The sequence below is a fragment of the Heteronotia binoei genome, chromosome 3 (assembly GCF_032191835.1).
Source record: "Heteronotia binoei isolate CCM8104 ecotype False Entrance Well chromosome 3, APGP_CSIRO_Hbin_v1, whole genome shotgun sequence".
Taxonomy (NCBI): domain Eukaryota; kingdom Metazoa; phylum Chordata; class Lepidosauria; order Squamata; family Gekkonidae; genus Heteronotia; species Heteronotia binoei.
The window spans coordinates 38,442,960-38,462,682 of record NC_083225.1 but is presented as its reverse complement, the minus strand read 5'-3'; the positions used below and the strand labels follow the sequence as shown (position 1 = coordinate 38,462,682).

Here is a 19,723-nt window from a genome sequence, read left to right as displayed (position 1 = left end):
CTCTACAAAATCCATTTTCAAGTGTGGTGATCAGAACCATACACAACATTCCAGCTGTGGTCTAACCACAAATTTGTTTAATATGATAGTGGCAGTTCAAGTCTCTATTCCTTTTCTAATTATGGTCAGCTTGGAATTTGTCTTTTTCACAGCAGCTGCATGCCGGGTCAACATTTTCATCAAGCTGTGTACTACTCATCCCCCAAGGTCCCTTTCTTGGTGTGTTGCTGCCAGCTCAGATCCCATCAGTGTATATATGAAGCCGGGATTATCTGCCCCACTTTAAGGAGTTGGGGGAGAGGGAACCAGAAATAAAGGAAACTGAGAAAAGGATGGCTAGGCATACTCCATTCAGAACACCAGTTCAGAAGACAGAATGATACTTAAGAGTTGGAGGGGACCTCCAGGGTTACCTAGTCCAACGCCCTGCACACTGCAGGAATTTCACAAATACCTCCCCCCCACACACACAATACACACATACATCCCCAGTGATCCCTGCTCTATGCTCAGAAAATGCCAAAAACCTCCAGGATCCTTTGCCAATCTGGCCTGGGGAAAAACTGTGGACTGATCACAAAGTGTCAATCAACATTCCCTTGGAGTGTAAGAATGGGCCACAAGAACTAAGCACTGATGCAACCCTTCCCATCTTCCTTTGCATGATCTGCCTAATTCACAGAATCAGCATTGCTGTCAGATGGCCATACAGCCTCTGTTTAAAAACCTCCAAGAAAGGAGAGCCCACTACCTCCCGAGGAAGCCTGCTGCACTGAGGAAAAGCTCTGTCAGGAAGTTTTGCCTAATGTTTAGCCGGAAACTCTTTTTGATTTAATTTCAACCCACTGGTTCTGGTCTGACCTTCTGAGGCAACAGAAAACAATTCTGCACCATATGTTGTCCCCTCAGATAAGCTCCTCCAGTCCAGGAAGCACCCACAAGATAATGACTCAGCCCTACCTCACCTGTCTGAGTAGATATAAGTTACCTGCCTACCAACGTCTTCTCAATTTGACCCAAAGAGAACTCCAGTTTTCTGGGTTCCACCTCTGAGGATGCCAGTCACAGTTGCTGGCAAAACATCAGGTCTCACAATGCCAAGACCACGATCACACAGCCCGGAAAATCTATAACAACCAATTCTGCACCATCCTCTATGATAGCCCTTCAAGTACTTGAAGATGGTGATCATATCACTTCTTAGTCTTCTCCTTTCCAGGCTAAACACACTCAGTTCCTTTCCTCATAGGACTTAGTCTCCACAACCCTCACCATCTTCGTTGCCCACCTTTGGACATGTTCCAGTTTGTCTATATCCTTCGTAAATTGTGGTGCCCAAAACTGAACACAATACTCTAGGTGAGGTCTAACCAGAGCAGAGAAATCAATGTCCTTCTCCTCCCACCCCACCATTATCTACCATGCAACTGTGAAGGGGAAGAGGGGATGCTTTTTGAAAAAACAACCGTTCAACAAACAGGTTTAATGGTCTACTGCTTCCCCAATTGGGATGAAAAGGCCATGTCTATATAAACATATCTGTTCATATTGAGATATGAATACTTCTTCCTCTACCCACACACACCTGCAGGATTACAAACCTCTTCACTCCGAAAGGAGGCAACAGAGGTCCCAGCTAAGGAGACAGAGGTAGCAATGGGGCAAGGGAAGAAGTAGCTAGGGAGCTTTACAAAGGAAAAATGTAAATAAGAACAAGTATCAAGAGGAGAAGACTGCAGTAACAATGAAAACGGAGTAACTCTGAAAGCTGTGCATCTTGCTTATTATAAACCACTCTCATACTCCAAGTTCTCACTGGAGAAGCAATATTAATTTTGAGAAGTAGTCAGAGGCATCTCCTACCTGCAAATTTACTAAGTTTCCAAATTTGCTGAAGTGCTCATTGAGTTTGCTGATGTTGTTAAGTTCTGGAGGAACTCTCCTCAATTCAAGTTTGGTATTTTCATTCCCAAACTGCACCTTCTTCTGGAAAGCTGGGCTGTTTGTTCTGTTAAAGTTTTGCCTGCAACAGAATGATGAGCTGATTGTCTTTGAGCGACAAAGAGTTTGTACATTAGCTTACAAAGCAATGGCTAATTTCTGGTATAAAGGAACAAGTATGGAACTAATTTTAATAAATATTCTCAGAGCTGGGTCAGAGAGGGAGCACCATAAACAGTCATACCAAATAAAACCAAGAGCAATAACCAACTTGTCAGTTAATGCCAACAAAAATACCTCAATAGCTGTGGGGTATATGTGAGAGGACCACGCAACATCCATGCAAACAAAGACATTCTTCTAAGCGACACCCCCCCCCCTTTTAAAAACTGCACGCAGCTCCAGTTGAACATAAAAAATAACCTTTACTGTTTGTTAAAGAAATATGATTTCAACACAAAACTATTGGGGTTGAGCAGCACCCCACCATGTAAATAGTTAATCCCAAAGATAACACTCTTGAGGTGGAACTGACACCCCCTTTTGGATCATAATAATGTTCAAAACTGAATCCCACCTTTAAAAATTCTATGATTAAAACTGTGACAGCATAAAAACAGCTGAAGAACAAAATTTAAGTGGTCTTACCACTGCCAGCTACAGCCAAACAATGAAACTGTGTGTTAATACTGGATGTCTAAAATGTTTTCTCTCAGTCCACCTCTACAAATGTACATAACTGGGCTACAAAATAAAATTTACCTTACCAGCAGCTAAATTCCAGAAATACCCAGAAATTATCCTACCTTGGCTTGCAAGGAATAGAGAATTAGCTGTAGCAAAAAACTTCTGACAAAACAAGATTTCCCCCCCAACATAATTTTGTTTGTTTGTTTTTAATTGAAGCATCATACTATGAAAATGCTAATTCCTATGTAAGGAATAAAGATGAACTAAAATAATAAGTTGGTAACTGAAGATTTCCAGAGGGGTATAACTGATCCCATGCTATTCCAGTGTTTTTTTCCACAATGCCAAAAGAAAGAACTCTGCAATGTGAATGGTTCCAATACACTTCCAAAGGTTTTTGTGTGAAGCGCTTTCACTTTCTCAATAATTCCAATGAAGGTCACTTGTACCCAAAAAGTATACTGATATTTTCCTTAATGTTTAAATGTGTGTGTGTGTGAGTGAGAGAGAGAGAGAGAGAGAAACACCAAGGGACCTATTAGACCCTGTTAGTCAAGAGGGTTACTTGAAATAACAAGTATGCACACCGGGGGGGAGGGGGGCACCATGCATCAACTGGAGTTCCAAGCATGCCTATTAGCAGAAGAGAGAACTCACTTTTCTTTAAAATTAAGTTTAGACTTGCCATGAAATCTCGTCAAGATACTAAAAAATGAGAGATAAAATCTCTTTAAACAGCTCTTGAATCATCTGAGTGTAAGAAACTTACTGAAATTTCGAATGAAAATTTCATCTGTGAATTCAGATACAAAACATGCACCCTGTGATGGACTGCAATGTAAAAGTTTGTACATGCTGTATAAACACCTAATGGACTTTGAAGGGTTAATACCTCACAGAGTCAGAGAGCCTTGAGGACTGCTGGAGAGAACTCATTTTGAGTTTAGCCCTGACTACGGTAAGTTTAACTCTGACTGAGTAGAGTTTAGCTCTCACTGAAAACAGTTTCATACTGACTGAGGGCTGGGAAGGTTAGCAAGGGGGAGTGGGCGGATCAGTGAAGACTTCCATTCAGGCCAAGAAAAGAGTATATCTTTTAAAGAGATTCCTTGCTCAGTTGAAAGAGTGGAATGATACCTGATGTGCTCGGAAGAAAGAAGGAATATGGGTGCTTGGTAGTATATCCCTGCCCTCTGAAATCTGAAGAGTCAGTTAAACTCAAGAAAGTGAATTGGAGTGTTTAGGAAACACTGAAACCAAAGCCTCTCTTCTTCTAAGACTCTGTGTAAAGCTTTAAAAGTCTCATGTCCTGGAAACATATGAACTGTAGTTTGTGAAAATATTAAGTTACCTCAGAGTTCTCACTGATTTACCTCAGACACTTTATCCCTGATTTCACTTGACCTTTCCCTCTCTACGATGAATGAAATATTTTGTTTATTTATGAAGCCTTTTATTATGCCATTTCAGAAGTTTTAAGTTAAGAAGGCGACCTTGCCTCTTCCTTCAAGTTCCTTGGCTGAGCCAGCAAACAATATAATAACGCGACATGGTGGGATAGCCAAAGATCTTGAGTAAAGAAGAAAATAAAGGAGCTGCTCAGTCAGAAAGCAAGAGCAAAATGGGGGGGGGGGGGAATCCTGTGTCTAAGGGAGAGAAGAGGGCGAGGTTATAGATTATATAATAGGTTACAGCTTTGATCTATTCCATTTTCTCATTTTCAAAGTATGCATTTCTGTAGACATGCCTAGGTTTTTCTACCACAAATCATAAGCATCCTTAATTCATGACTCCATGATTAGTATTTTAAATGTTAATGTAGCTTGGTTACCTCATAAAGACAAGCCAGGGATTTTGCATGCTAATTTACTACCAGCTTTGTGCTGTAATCAAACTCCTACAATGGCCCTACAATGAAAATTATTAATACTTTCTTATGAATAAAGGTGATGTATGAAAGCATGCCATGCCTCCACCTCAAAGGGTAGCAAGTAGTGGTAGGGCAACCTATCAGCCTATTCTGTAAACACAGAAAACATTGACTATTATGGTGCCCCTTCAGGATACCAGAATGGATTAAGCAACCTGTGGAGAAGATATGCTCTCCACTGTGGATGTCGTGGGGAAGGTAAGGGAATGCCCCCCCCCCAACAGAAGAGACTTTAATTGGAAAAGCCTGCATTACACAGAAGGCTTGAGAACAGGAGGAGCAACCAATTTTTTCAAGTGCATTAACACAGCTAATGCATTATTATACAGTTAACAGCAACTACTCACTTGTCAAACCAATGCTTCTTTGCTGGAACTCCTTCCCCTGCCCCAATCGTTCTTTTTCGGGACTCAGAATCTACCACTATCCTCATGCTGCTTTTATTAGGAGGCTTTTCTGTGTGTGTGAAAGGGAAAAAAAAGTGTCCTGATTAATTTTTAAAAGATGTTTGTCTGTGCATTTTATAGTACAAGTTTCTCTCCTTATTACCATCAGCTGACTTATTGCATTTTTTGGAACACGCTACGTGCTGCATGCCTTCAAACCCAAGGTCCCTTCGGTTCAGCATCGGTCTCCAACGGCTACCAAAACCAGATGCTTCAAAAAGAAGTGTGAGAAACCCCACAGGGAAACTGCAGAATACATTGCCCAGAAAGCAATATTTCTTTTTCAACTCTAGATATTTAGCAGATGGCTTATGACTTGAAGCCTGAGAGGGATTCCTTTGATATTTTCCAATATTTTTTCAGGGGGGAAATAAACAAAGGTTGGGGGAAGACTGTGTGTGTCACAGACGCCTCAATGCAGATGCCACATTCAAAATTTTACAGGAATCTCTGCAACATCCTGAAGTTTAAGAGCTCTATACAACATATCAAATTGTCACTGAAATACTGTGTGTGGATCCAGAATGATCAAATGCTTACAATATCACAACACAACCAAATACAACAGGCAAGCAGCAGCTCTATAGGAGAAGATGAAGAAGACACTGGATTTCTATGCCGCCCTTCACTCTGAATCTCAGAGTGGCTCACAATCGCCTTTATCTTCCTCCCCCACAACAAACATCCTGTGAGGTAGGTGGGCCCAAGAGAGCTCTCACAGAAGCTGACCTTTCAAGAACAACTCTGCGAAAGCTATGGCTGACCCAAGGCCATTCCAGCAGGTGCAAGTGGAGGAGTGGGGAATCAAACCCGGTTCTCCCAGATAAGAGTTCATGTACTTAACCACTACACGAAACTGATTACTTAAGCGGCAGCCTGTTTACAAAAGGATGCTGGTAGTGAAGATCTACTGTAGTGGAAGATCTCCACCAGAATGAGGGACCATTCTGGTGGTCTGACTGTCTCTTTATAACCAATGTCACATACACCCCATAACACTGTAGATGTTTTTGTAATGAAATAATGGAGATACTCTCCGTGCAGGAAATGCCAAAGGAAGACTTAACTGAGGCCTTCAAAACCCAACCTAGGAGCACCCTGAAAAGGTAACCTCAGGGTGATCCTTAAGCACTGTTGACCCTTTATCCCCTTCCAGAATGAGACAGAATAATATTAAAGCAAAAGGTGACACCAGTCTAGCATCAGCCACCACAGAAGGAAACACAAGGCCAAAAGAGAAGGGTTTTTATTAGTTAATTTTCTCTGTTCCTGAAGAGGATATGCTCAGCACTCTGTGACTACAAAGTACTTTCGTGCATCCGTAAAAAGCTATTGTGCACCCAAGGCATATTTTCTTTATACATGCATTAGAAGTTTTTTTTTTTAACCCTGCCTTTCAGTACTAAAAGAACTCCCATGGCAATGTGGAAATTAGCAAAATGTGGAAAAAACAGGTTACTCACCTGTAATTGATGATCTTCGAGTGGTCATCTGTGCAGTCACACACATGGGTTTTCCTATCAGGACGAACCCTACCTCGGAGATTTTAAATAGCTAGCCTAGGCGTTATTTTTGGCGCGCACTCCCTCCCGCTCTGGGGAGCAGGCATCCACTGCGCATGCCTGTAGCGCGAGGGAGGCGCCCAACCCACTCAGTTTCTTTCCCCGCCGCTGACATAATAGGAGCGCGGATATATAAGACAAGTAGCCAGCAGCGGGGACGGCTGGGCGGGCGTGTGTGACTGCACAGATGACCACTCGAAGATCATCAATTACAGGTGAGTAACCTGTTTATCTTCTTCGTGGTCTCTGTGCAGTCCCACACATGGGTGACTGATAAGCTGATCTGCAAGGCGGTGGGTGCTGGCACTAGAGTTGGAGGAAAAAATAGTGCAAAGGTTAGTGCAACATAGGCAGCACATTATAGGCTATAAGGTAAGTAACTACTCACCAAGCCCGGACCAGCTTCTTAGTCAAAGATGGAGCGAAGAACTGCCTGTCCAAAAGATGCATCCCGCCTAGCACGAACGTCCAAAGCGTAGTGCGTGGCGAAGGTCGAGGAGGAAGACCAAGCGGCAGCAGCGCAAATGTCCTCCATGGATACACCCCTGGCAAGGGCAGATGACGTTGACAAAGCTCTTGTAGAATGAGCTCTTATGGCAGATGGAACTGGTTGCTTCGCGAGCTTGTAGCACAGCTCTATAGCAGCAACCAACCACTTTGATAGTCTCTGCGTAGATATCTTTTTTCCCTTATGACGGCGGCCGTAGGCCACGAAAAGTCTGGAGTCTGTGCGGAACGACGCAGTTCGATCTATATAGTAGGCGAGTGCCCTTCTCACGTCTAGACAGTGTAGAGCTTCTTGGCCCTTATCCGTAGGCCGTTGGAAAAAGGCAGGTAAGGTAGTGGTTCTATGCAGATGGAATGCGGAGACCACCTTCGGTAAGAAAGCGGGATCTGGCCGTAACACCACCTTATCATGGTGAAACATGGTGTAAGGCGAGTCCGCTCTGAACGCGCAGAGATCACTTGCTCTTTTAGCAGAGGTGAGTGCAACTAAAAGAGCCGTTTTCCATGAGAGGAGGTGAAGTGGTATCGTAGCCATAGGTTCAAAAGGCGGTTTTACTAGTTGGCTAAGCACTAGTGACAAACTCCAGCTAGGATACATTTGCCGTAGTGGTGGGTGCAAATGTAAGATTCCCTTTAAGAAGGATTTCGCAGCAGGGTGTGAGAAAACAGTTCGACCCTGTACATGCGGGTGAAAAGCTGAGATTGCTGCCAGGTGCACCTTCAGAGAGGAGTACGTAAGGCCCTTTTCTGACAAATGCAGTGTATATGCTAAGATTTGAGGCATGGAAGCCGAGGAGGGTCTGAAATTATGCTTGGTAGCGTAGATGGAAAACCTTTTCCATTTCATGGAATATGACTTCCTTGTTGACGGTTTCCTTGCATTAAGGAGAACGTGTCTTACTCCTTCAGGAAAGTCTGAGAACATATCCTCCAGGCCGTCAGGCGAAGTCTGTTCGGGTCGTGGTGCAGAACCCTGCCGTTCTGTTGGGACAGGAGGTTGTGTGCCAGAGGGAAGTGATGGTAAGTGCTTTCTGACAGGAGGAGAAGGGTTGTGAACCATGGCTGACGTGGCCACCATGGCGTCACGAGAATGCAATCTGTGTTGTCCAGTTGAATTTTCTGTATGCACCGTGTTATTAACGGAAAGGGAGGGAAGAGGAAGTGTAGTGGACCGGTCCACGTCTGTATGAAGGCATCCCCTGCAGACTGTTGTGAGGGCGGACCTCTCATAAAAAAGATCGCACACTGTGCATTTTCTGGTGCAGCAAACGCATCTATTGACGGAGTTCCGAATTTCCGGAATACTGGCAGAAGGTATGACCGGTGGAGTGACCACTCGTGGTCGTTGATGGAATATCTGCTCAGTCTGTCCGCTTGAACATTCTGTATGCCAGGAAGATGTACCGCAGTGAGGTGGATCTGATGGGCAATACTCCAATGCCACAGGTGCATTGCTCTTTTGCAAAGGCGGGTGGATGCTGTCCCTCCTTGCCTGTTTATATAAAAAACCGTCGCCACATTGTCTGAGGCGATCTGTACGTGTAGGCCTTGAAGAGATGGAAGGAACGATTTTAACGCTCTGTGAACGGCTAGAAGCTCTAAGCAATTGATGTGGAGCGACTGTTCGTACGGTGTCCATTGCCCCTGGACCGTGAGTACGTCGAGATGAGCTCCCCAGCCCCATCTCGAGGCGTCTGTTGTAACCACTGCTGATGGACTTGGCCGTAAAAAGGGCATTCCCGCAAGCAGGTGAGCTCGAACTGTCCACCATTCGAGCGAAGGGAGGATGTGGCTCGGAACAGTGAGGACCGTTCCTTGAGATTGGTGTTGGGGTCGAAACGCGCGGACGAACCAGATTTGTAGGGTTCGCATGCGTAGTCTTGCGTGTGTCAGAACTGCCGTTGTGGCTGCCATAAGTCCTAACATGCGCTGAATGTTGAAGGCCGCTTGCTTGGGTTGTTGCATTATTTGTGTGGCCAGCGTCTGAATGGAGGATATCCTGTCCACAGGAAGATACGCCTTGTGGTCCGTGGTGCACAAACGAGCCCCAATAAACTGAATGTCTTGAGTTGGGGTAAGGTGTGACTTTTGATGATTGACCTGGAGGCCCAGGTTTGCTAGGAGCGCAAGTGTGATGGAAATGTCCTTCATCAACTGTGTCCTTGAAGCTCCCACAAGGAGCCAATCGTCTATGTATGGGTAGGTTGCAACGCCGCGTTGCCTGAGGTACGCTGCAATAACCGCCATACATTTTGTGAATGTCCGTGGTGCCGTGGAAAGTCCGAAGGGCAGAGCTCGGAACTGGTAGTGGTTGGTGCCAACGGCGAAACGCAGAAACTTCCTGTGGCATTGGTGTATTGTCAGGTGGAAGTATGCGTCCTGTAAATCTACCAGTGCCATCCAGGAGTTTCTGGGGATTAATGGCAGAATCGATTGTAAGGTGATCATTCTGAATTTTCTGTGGCGGATGAATTTGTTTAGGGCTCTTAGATCCAGAATCGGGCGCTGTCCCCCATCCCTTTTCGGGACTAGAAAGTACCTGGAATAAAAACCTGTCCGATGATACTGGACTGGGACAGGCTCTATAGCCGCTTTGGCTGTTAAGGTGTCTATTTCTTCCTGAAGGGAAGGTGATGGGGGAGTGGAAACAAAATGATGTCTTTTTGGTGGTGCTTGGAACTCTATGGAGTAGCCCCTCAAAATAATGTTCAGAACCCATTTGTCTGTGGTTATTTGTTGCCAATTGTCGAGAAATGGAAGAAGCCTGGAGACGTGCTGAAGTGGTAGAGGTAGAAAGTCAAAGAGACTGCTTCGATGAAGATGCAGCCTTTTTAGGTGGTTGTGGTCTCTGCTGTCTCTGGTTAAAGGATTGCTTTGGAGGAGGAGCTTTACGTTTCCAGTATTCAGATTGTCGAGGGGATCTGGAACGTTTGAAGGGGGTTGGTTTCCATGATCTGGGCTTATAGCTCTGTTGTTGTTGCTGCTGTTGGGCTACCCCCAATCTTTTCGCTCGTTTGCGGCTGTCGTCCACGGTGGACAGTATATCGTCCGTTGTGGCATTAAAGAGACCTTGGCCATCGAAGGGAAGGTCTTCTATCTTGAATTTTAGATCAGGCTGCAACGAAGAGGATCGAAGCCAAGCATGTCGTCTTAGGGCAATGGAGGCGGCCATCGCCTTGGAAGTGCACCCCACAGAGTGACGGATGGTGTTTATCTGTTGCTTTGAAATCCTGTTGAGCTCCTGAAGTAGCTTGCAGGCTTGTTTCTGGGAGGGCTCAGGCAGGGCAGAGACTAGCGTATTCAGTTGGGAGGAGATATTGTGGGAATACGCGGCGAAGTATGCTAGGTAATTGTTGATCTTGGCAGTTGCCGTCGAGATTGAATACATTTTCCTTCCAAGAGTATCTAACTTCCTGCCTTCCTTCTCAGGGGGTACCGGGTGGCGGGTCTGTTTGGTTTTAGAAGATGAATGCACTATCAGAGAATTCGGTGCTGGATGGCTAAATAAAAATTTCGAATCCGGTGCTTGGATCCTATAAAGGGATTCGATTCGTTTTGAAGTCGGGGGAATGGAGGCTGGGTTGTCCCAAGCTTCTTTGATGGCTTCTAGGTGTACCGGCAGCATCGGCAGAAAGGAACCAGCAGGTAAATCTGAGTGCACCAGGTCGTGCACCACGTCTGTCACCTTGGGTGCATCCGAAGTAAGAGTTACGTTAAGTGCAGAGGCCATATTGGCAATCAAGTCCAGGTATGTCTTTGCCCCTTCGGAAGGTGACAAATCCGCGGGCTTGGCGATATCTGAAGCAGGGGACCCAGGGGACATGGACTGTATCGAATCCGATGATTGAGCTTCGGATTCAGCATCAGAGTCAGGTTCGGGTTCAGGTAGGTCCGGTCTGGTTGGAGTCGTGCTTTTGGGTTCCACTGGAATCGCACCCCTAGGTTTAGAAGTCGAAGTGGAAGGAGTCGGAGACGGCTGTCTCGGTGGTTGCTTGCTCCGTTGGACAGGAGTCGCTTCCTTGGATGGGTTCATGTGATAATCGGTTCGGTACCGAGAATGATGGTATCCGCAGCATGCATGGGATTCGATGGAAGGAGACCTAGAAGCATAATGGCGTCGCCTCGGGGACATGGATGGGGACCGAGATCTCGGGTTGTAGCGATGGCGGTCCCTCCCTCTACTAGGGGATCTCTCCGGGAAACGCGCATGATGATACCTATATCTCTCCATGCTGGGAGACCTGGCTGGGAACCGATGCGCATCGAAGTACCTGTAAGCATCATGTTTGTACTGGATGGGATTCGACATATCGCGGAACGATCTAGGATTGATGTGGTGTCGAGTCCACTGTTGCGGGTCTCGAATCGGCTCCAGCGCAGGGTCTAGCATGGATCCATGCGGGGAAGGGGATCGGGACGGAATGGGAATAACTTCTTCCGTCTGCTGGTGCGGCGACTCCGTAGCCGGGGTGGTCACTTCCTGGGTGTCGGATCCGGGAGTGGAAGGCTCGCATTGCGTCTCAGGCTCATTCTGTTGTTCGGAGGATTTTCTCGAGTCCTTCGGAATCTTCGGGTCCTTCGGGTCTGTCGGTTTCCGCGGAGCCTTCGGATCGGACGGTTTTCTCGAATCCTTCTGGCCCTTCGGGTCGGAATGCTTATGTTTCTTAGTGTGCTTCCCGCCCTTTGGTTTAGTCGCCGCGGCCGTTTGTTCTGACGTTCTCGCGCCGTCGCCGGCTTTCGCGGCATCGCCGGACTTATGCTTGCTGGGAGCAATGGCCACTGAAGCTGCCGACCTTGCGCCGTCCCCTTGGGGAGTCAGTAGGGGAGGCGACTTACTTGCTGACGAAGATTGCGACATATCAGGCTGGAGCACAGACTCCATTAAGTGGCTTCTGAGTCTAGCGGCTCTGTTTTTTCGCGCCTGTTTGCAAAATTGAAGGCAGTGCGCACAGGCGTCCACTTTATGGGATTCTCCCAAACAGAACAAGCAAAGCGAATGCCCGTCCGATGTAGGGATTTTCGCCCTACAGCGCGAGCACCTTTTGAAAGTTATTTTACTGTCCCTTCCTTCCATACGCCCGGGGGGGGGGTGGGGGTGGGGGAAGGGAGGTCTGAGGAAAAAGCGGGGAAGATATTTATCTAAATCTTTTTTTTTTTTTTTTTTTTGAAGATAAGAATATGAAGAAATAGCGAAGGATGAAATAAGAGGAAACTTGAGGAAAACGAAGGCTAGATATCTGAGGTAAGTGAGGAGCGCAACGAGGTAGGACTATCCCGGGCGGCGGTTGGAAAGAAACTGAGTGGGTTGGGCGCCTCCCTCGCGCTACAGGCATGCGCAGTGGATGCCTGCTCCCCAGAGCGGGAGGGAGTGCGCGCCAAAAATAACGCCTAGGCTAGCTATTTAAAATCTCCGAGGTAGGGTTCGTCCTGATAGGAAAACCCATGTGTGGGACTGCACAGAGACCACGAAGAAGATTAGCAAAATGATCATGAATAATCAACAGTTATAACCAATGCAAACATACTGAAAGATCCCACTGTTACTATAACAACATTAGCTAAGACCTTTGAAGGACTTCTGAAATAAATATCTGCAGCAGCTGTCCATAAACATTTACAGGCTTTTATTATTTGTTTTAACATCCTCAGGTGGGGTGGGGTGCAGTTCCGCAATGGAGGTGCCTCTCCTGAAAGAGAACCATCATCAGTGGGCTGTATCTTATCACTCTGGCTCAGCTAAACGCAGCACGCTGTTCCAACGCAAGGAGACTTCCTCTGGTGCAAGAGGATCTCCTGCTGGAGGAAAAGTCTCTTGTGCTGGAGTTGAGCCAAAGGAGGAATCAGCAGAACACGATGGTAAGACTAACAGTAATTTTTCTAACGGAATTTCCACGCAATCTAATTAGGCAACAGAACCTGGTTCCCAGCTGACCAACATGACAACAAATAAGTTTAAAAACATTCTTCTAATGTGGGAATTTCCCCACACATAGCTCTTGTTTCAAAAGCAGCAAAGTCCAAGGCCACAATGAAGGTGTCTTTCACTATACCTCTTGGCGGCAGGTCCATATCACCTGATGTAAGTCCTATCAAATTTGGTCTTTGGGCATGCACTCTGTGTCTATACATAGGTCTTGAAGTGCTGGTTATACTTGGTGCTTCAGGATTATAGCCATCTGTGTCATAGGACTCTGGTAAAAAACAAATAATCTAATAAGATTAATAATAATTGTTATATTGTTACATTGTTTTATTATGTGGATCTGATTTTAACCTTCTATTATTGACTGTTGTTACCTGCTCAGAACCCATTTGGGAAAGGGTGGGCTATAAATAGAACATAATAAATAAACAAACAGATAAATAATTAGGCTACAATGAACAAATGGTTACAATAATCCCAAACCCAAGGTAGCTTATATGCTTCAAGGGAAATAGAACAACTATGCAACTCATAAAGCCAAGCCAATTGATATATACACACACACACACACAGGGCTTTTTTGTAGCAGGAACTCCTTTGCATATTAGGCCACATCCCCCTGATATAGCCAATCCTCCAAGAGCTTACAGGTCTCTTAGTACAGAGGCTACTGTAAGCTCTTCGAGGATTGACTAAATCAGAGGTGTATGGCCTAATATACAAAGGAGTTCCTGCTACAAAAAGCCATACACACACACACAAAATATTCTTTCCACTGTGGAAAAATCTGGACCAGGTCAACAGACCACCTGGTAAGAAGTATGCATTTGCCCACTATAGTTTTCTGTTGTTGTTTTCACAACAGTTGGTTCTTATTCTAGATCAGAAACTCTGTTTGGAACTTCTAAGTTTCAAAAAGAGGTCTGCCCTGGGAAGACTAATAAGATAATATCTGATCATCAAATCATATCCAACACTAGACTCACAGGAATAGTTTCATGGTAGCTATGATTCTGGCTTGATTGTGAAAATAACAGCCATTTTAAAAAGCTATCCTATATCTATTTTCCCAAGAGTGGCCCCCATTTGTGAATACCTAAATCTGTAGATTGGAGACACACTTACCCCCAAACAGTCTTTTCTGCAAACTTGGGTGACCCTTGTAGTTTGCAGAAAAATCTGCAAAAAAAAATACACAAGGAGGGGGTGTTAATTCCCCCAAAAGTAAAATAGCATTCTCTGCACATGCCTACCTCTGGAGTTCATCAGAGAAAACTGGCCGCTGTGCTGTGGCCAGCAATGGCACAGACCAGGAATCTCATTGCGCCCATTGCCAGTGATGGCAGCATAGCCTAGGAGCCACACTGAACCCAGCAGTGGCAGCGTAGCCCGGGAGCCCTGCTCACTCTCACAGGCCCAACTGCAGCAGGGGATGCCAACAGCCAATGTGGACCTGAGATCAGGAGAGGAAGACTCCAGCAGCCACTCCGGGACCAAGCCTGGTGGCAGTGGCTGCTGGCAGCCATTTTGGTACTGAGTGCCGTAGCAGCAGCAGCAGTAGCTACTGGCTGCTGGGCCCAGTGTTAGGCGGTGGAGCCTTGGAGCCCACCCCCCTTGCAAATCTCACAGGTTCCCCACCAGTTATGTTATAAAATCTACGACCCTTGCCAACAAAAATTTACCTGTATGATAACGTGTATTACACCCAAAATTCCGTACAGGTACAAAATCTAGAGATTTCATTGCCACAGTATCTCACCTGTAAAGAGTGAGGGTGGAGCAGGAGGTGGCTGGTGATGAATACCCGTTGTTACAACTGTAGGAACTGAACTGGTTGCAGAATTTGGGGGAGCATCCATACCAGAGGGCTGTAAAGGTGGAAGCGGAGGTGGTGGTCCTGTCCAACACAGACATAATTTATATTTATTTATTTATTTATACTTTTTATTTATACCCCGCCCTCCCCGCCTAGGCAGGCTCAGGGCGGCTAACAAGACATGGTAAAACCATGATACAATAAAACAGTATATAATATAATTAATAATTTAAAAAGTAAAACCAATAAAACGGTATGACATTATGGTACAATCAAATTATGTATAAGATGGCTCCGTGTTATTGATATTATCAGGAGTTCCGTCTTAAAAAGCTAGCTGGAAGAGGGCAGTTTTGCAGGCCCTACAGAACTGGTTAAGATCCCGTAGGGCCCACATCTCTTCCGGCAGTTGATTCCACCATTGGGGGGCCTTTGTAGAGAACGCCTGTTCTCTGGTAGTTTTTAATTTGGTTTCTTTTGGCCCAGGGATTTCGAGAAGATTTTTTGAGCTTGATCGCAGTGCTCTCTGGGGAACATACGGAGCATAATGAATTACTAAGGACAAAGTAGCCCAACACACATGCAAGATGGGAGCATAATCCTGTTAGATCTTGTCCATAAGTATGTTCTGGATCATAAGTATGTTTTGAGCCTGTGGGCACATCTGGAGTTCTGATACCGTGTGGTGGCCGCAGCCACAAAATGGCTGCCACAGGAGGTGGAGGCAGCCACAGAATTGCTGCCATGGCTTACCTTCAGCCACACAGTAAAGAGCCTTGTGTTGTTGTGGCAGCTGCTGCCACGACGTTTTTTAAAAAGCTTCACAGCCAGTCAGATGCCTTGCTGGGCAACACTTTCATCTGACCCTCCCACTTTCTAAATGCGTTTGGCAGGCGCTATGTTGGGGACCCCATCTTCCGAAACAGTTGAAAAGATAGCATGGAACAGAAGATTCCATCTCTAGGCTTTCAATCCTTCTCTACCTTACTTTTTCTTCCCCTTGCCTTATCAGTGCCTTCCCCTTCTGTTTCTCTCTTCCCACCCTATCCCATCACTAATTGATAAAAATATTTAAAAGCCTATGACATATTTCAATTTACTTGGTACTATAATTAGAAATGGAAATTGAAATGTATAATATTTTATACTGTGCCCAAATTGAATTGTATACCTTGGGTTTTTTAATGCCACTTGTTACTTATTTTTCTTTCTTTTTTGGATGGGTCTCTGACCGTATTATAAACTTGATAACACGAGGCTTTCCATTTCTATGTACACGGGTTTAGAATCTAAGGTTAGCCTGTCAACATTCAAATTGCATGCATTTGCACATATTAAGTCTCTAATCACAAGTGAAGCATTTCGTTCTTCAACATCAGATCACAACAAAGTAACCTACTGATGCATTCTTCCCCATTCAGCAACAGACTCAGCATCGCAACGCAAGCGAAACAACCCCTAAATTCACGCCTCTAGATTAAGTACATTCTTCCCAAAGATTTTAGCCCATTCTTGCTAAATCACACTTTAGTTGGCAAATGTGTGACACAAAGCAGCCAACGTTATTGTCCAAAAGTAAACTGTCAATAGTAATGTTCCATGTGGCTGAAAGAAATTAAGCACACTAGAAAGTACTGGTTACTCAAAACTCTAATGATTTTTTTAAAAAAAGACTGGGGACAAATCAGGCTCTTTTTCATTTGACCTATCTTTCTTTTTGAGGCAGGCATATATCTGCACAGATTACACAGGCAGAGTCAAAAATTCCGGACGCTCCAAGTAAGTAGGCAGGTTCAGGGTGGAGCTCACATGTTCCAACCAATGCACTCCAGTACAATCCAAGAAGAAATATGTGGTGAACAGTGATGGGGGAGAAACAAAGATGGCAGCTTCCTATCACTTCTTCCAGTTCTAGCCTGGAATCATCAGCAGGCCAATACAGTTAAGCTCAATTCAGGGAACAGGCAGATAACCCATCCTAGATGGATTCAGGTGGGTAGCTGAGTTGGTCTGAAGCAACAGGACGAAGTTTGAGTCCAATGTTGTTGATCTTAAAGGTGCCATTGGACTCAAACTTTGTTCTATCCTAGATGGAGACACTATTCTCTTAAACATGGAGGACTGCAACCTGGGAAGTTCCTGGATCCAACCTGAAGAGCCAGTTTGGTGTAGTGGTTAAGTGCGCGGACTTTTATCTGGGAGAACCAGGTTTGATTCCCCACTCCTCCGCCTGCACTGGCTGGAATGACCTTGGGTCAGCCACAGCTCTTGCAGAAGTTGTCCTCTAAAGGACAGCTTCTGCGAGAGCTCTCTCAGCCCCACCCACCTCACAGGGTGTCTGCTGTGGGGGAAGAAGATAAAGGAGATTATAAACCGCTCTGGGACTCTGATTCAGAGAGAAGGGTGGGGTATAAATCTACTGTCTTCTTTTTCTTCTTCTAGATTTGCATGTGACTGCAATGAGGATTGCCTTTTTTTCTAGCCTTACCTAGTATGTTCTCTCTTTGACAATCAAGTTTTACTTCTCACAACTCATACACTGGTAATTTCTGTATTAGACTTCTTCTAATGAACTCCACACAGGGCTGCACTTGAAGGCTGTCCAGAAACTACAGCAACTTCAAAACACAGCAGCTGGAATTTGAAGCCAAGTAGGCCACAGTGAGCATATAATACTGGTCCTAAAATGTCTCTGATAGTCACTTGGTTTCCAGCACAACTCAAGGTGCAGGCTTTGACTTTTAACGTAGCACTTGGGGGTCTGGTCCTTGCATGTCTGAAAATGTACCCCCTCTTCAAAGCTCTCTGAAAAGGGCCACATTATGAGGTGCAGAATGTTGCTTTAAGATCCACGTTCTCTTTGGTGGCGGTGCCTCTGCTGTAGAAGCATCTGCCCAGAAGTCAGCCTTACCTGCTCCCAGAAAGCACGCAAAAATTATTTTATTTCAGAAAGCTTCTAGCTGAACTGTTTTATATTTTGATTTACAGCATTATTTATTATTTCATTAGAGTTTTATCGATTTGTTGCTGTAGTTTTATTAGGGAGAGTATATTACTTTAACCCTCATTAGCTGCCCAGGCAGTTATTGCTGGCCTTCAGGAGCCATAAAGCGTCCTCAAGTCCCACGCGTTGAACAAAACTCAAATACACTTAACATATGCTGCATTAGAACAACAGCGAAGAAAATCTGTAGCCAGTCACAGAATAAGACTTACGGCCTTCATGCACGTTATGTAACTTCAATATAAAACAATAAGGTATTATTTGTGCACTTTTAAAAGAAAACCAAAGAGAGGTGTCCTACCAGTAACAGGTGGAAGGCTGGGTGGTAAAGGGCCTGGAGGTGGAACCGGAGGTCTGAGGTTTACAGGGGGAGGAGTAAGAATAGGTGGCGGCGGAGGGAGCCCCGGCGGAGGCGGTCCTTCAACAACCGGAGGCTGTGCTGGAAAAGGCAATATGCCTGGAAGATTCACATCCTCTACGACGACAGGGTCACTTCCATGATCAAAAGGACACATGTCTCCTCTCATGCAGAAACCCTTTTCTGAAAAATAAAATGGTCCCAGGACATCCGGCTGTAATCGGAGCAACACAAGTCAACGCTATCCTACATAGTTTATTTACAAGTTTACTAGATTTGAGTCTGCAACTCAACAAAACCTATTGCCAAAAAAACCTGGTTATTCTCTCCTTGTGCCTTTTATTGCTTCACTTTAAAAGTCCACAATACTGACTTCATGTATTTCAGTTGAGAGCACCGAGGCTTTTGAATCAGTATATCTAATAGACAAAGTATGGCCTCATATGTAGAGATCTAAATCCGCAGAGCAGAACCATAAAAGATACGTCTGCAAGCTTGAGGGATTCCCCGGGTTTGAAAAAATATCTGAAAATGTTGAGAAAAATACATGGGGGGGTTTAAATTCCCCTCCCTCACAGAAGCATGCTGTGCAGATGTGCACACAATGCATATACCTTCTCCTCCAGGTGTCGTTGAAAATGGGGAGGGGCATAGGAATGTCTGGATCAGGCAATGGAGGCCAGGAGGCCCATCAAGCCAGGCAGCAATGGTGGTGGCGGGGCAGCTGGGAGCCATGACATCCCTGGAAATGGCTGTGGAGGTTGGGGGAAACTTGCAAAGTTGATAGTGTGTGTGTGTGTTGGGGGGGTGGCTGGGAGTCACATTGGCCCCAGTGAAAGCTGCAGTGATTGTGAGAGGAAAAGTTGCAGAGGGCCTGGCAACAGAGGCCGGGAGCTCCACCAGGCCCAGAGGCTATGCTGGGTGGGGTGGCGGAGGGGGGTGGGGTGGCTGGGAGCTGCAGTGGTTGAAGTGACAGCTGCAATGGGGGAATTTTTCCATGAGTTTCTCATAATCCTGAGGTTTAAATTTCCAGAGTACTGAGAACCTGCTACAGAAGACACCAAAGAATATACTGGTCATTTCATTACACCAAGTGCATCCACAGATGCCAGTTCTTGAGCCATGATATTTGTACACTGATTATCATCCATTTCACAATTATCTTCTCTTTCCTTTTCTGCCCGGCACCTCCTCTTTCCTTTCTGGATTGCAACCACAGGAGGGCTCTAGCTGCCATCATCCAATTCTTCTGCAACAAACTCAAGTAACCCACTTTTTTGCACTGTTTCCCCCCTCTTCTTTTGCCCACCAGATCATGGGCAAAGCACTGAAAGCTAACACTTCTAGGATTCACAACTTCAGAAGGGTCAGAAAGTGGACAGAAAGGGGCTACTGAGGGTTTACAAGTCAAGCAAAGCTCTGGGATAAAAAATTCATGCTCTTCTGCTCCAGCTTTCCATTCTCCTCCCACTTTCTGTTTCTTGTTACTCCTTTTCTTAGCTTCCTCTCCAGGTAGGGCTTCCAACCTCCAGGGGGCGGCTGAAAA

General features: G+C 45.4%; 1 protein-coding gene across 1 annotated transcript in view; it reads right to left on the bottom strand.

Moving 5' to 3' along the window:
• Positions 1-19,723, bottom strand: part of RBM26 (RNA binding motif protein 26) — a 65,983-nt gene that overhangs the window by 24,591 nt on the left and 21,669 nt on the right. Inside the window, exons 7-11 of the mRNA XM_060233632.1 lie at positions 18,121-18,360; positions 14,759-14,896; positions 13,127-13,267; positions 4,909-5,017; positions 1,864-2,023 (exon numbers count right to left, since the gene is read on the bottom strand). Coding sequence (XP_060089615.1) covers positions 1,864-2,023; positions 4,909-5,017; positions 13,127-13,267; positions 14,759-14,896; positions 18,121-18,360 — 788 coding nt within the window. The remainder of the gene's footprint in view (positions 1-1,863; positions 2,024-4,908; positions 5,018-13,126; positions 13,268-14,758; positions 14,897-18,120; positions 18,361-19,723) is intronic.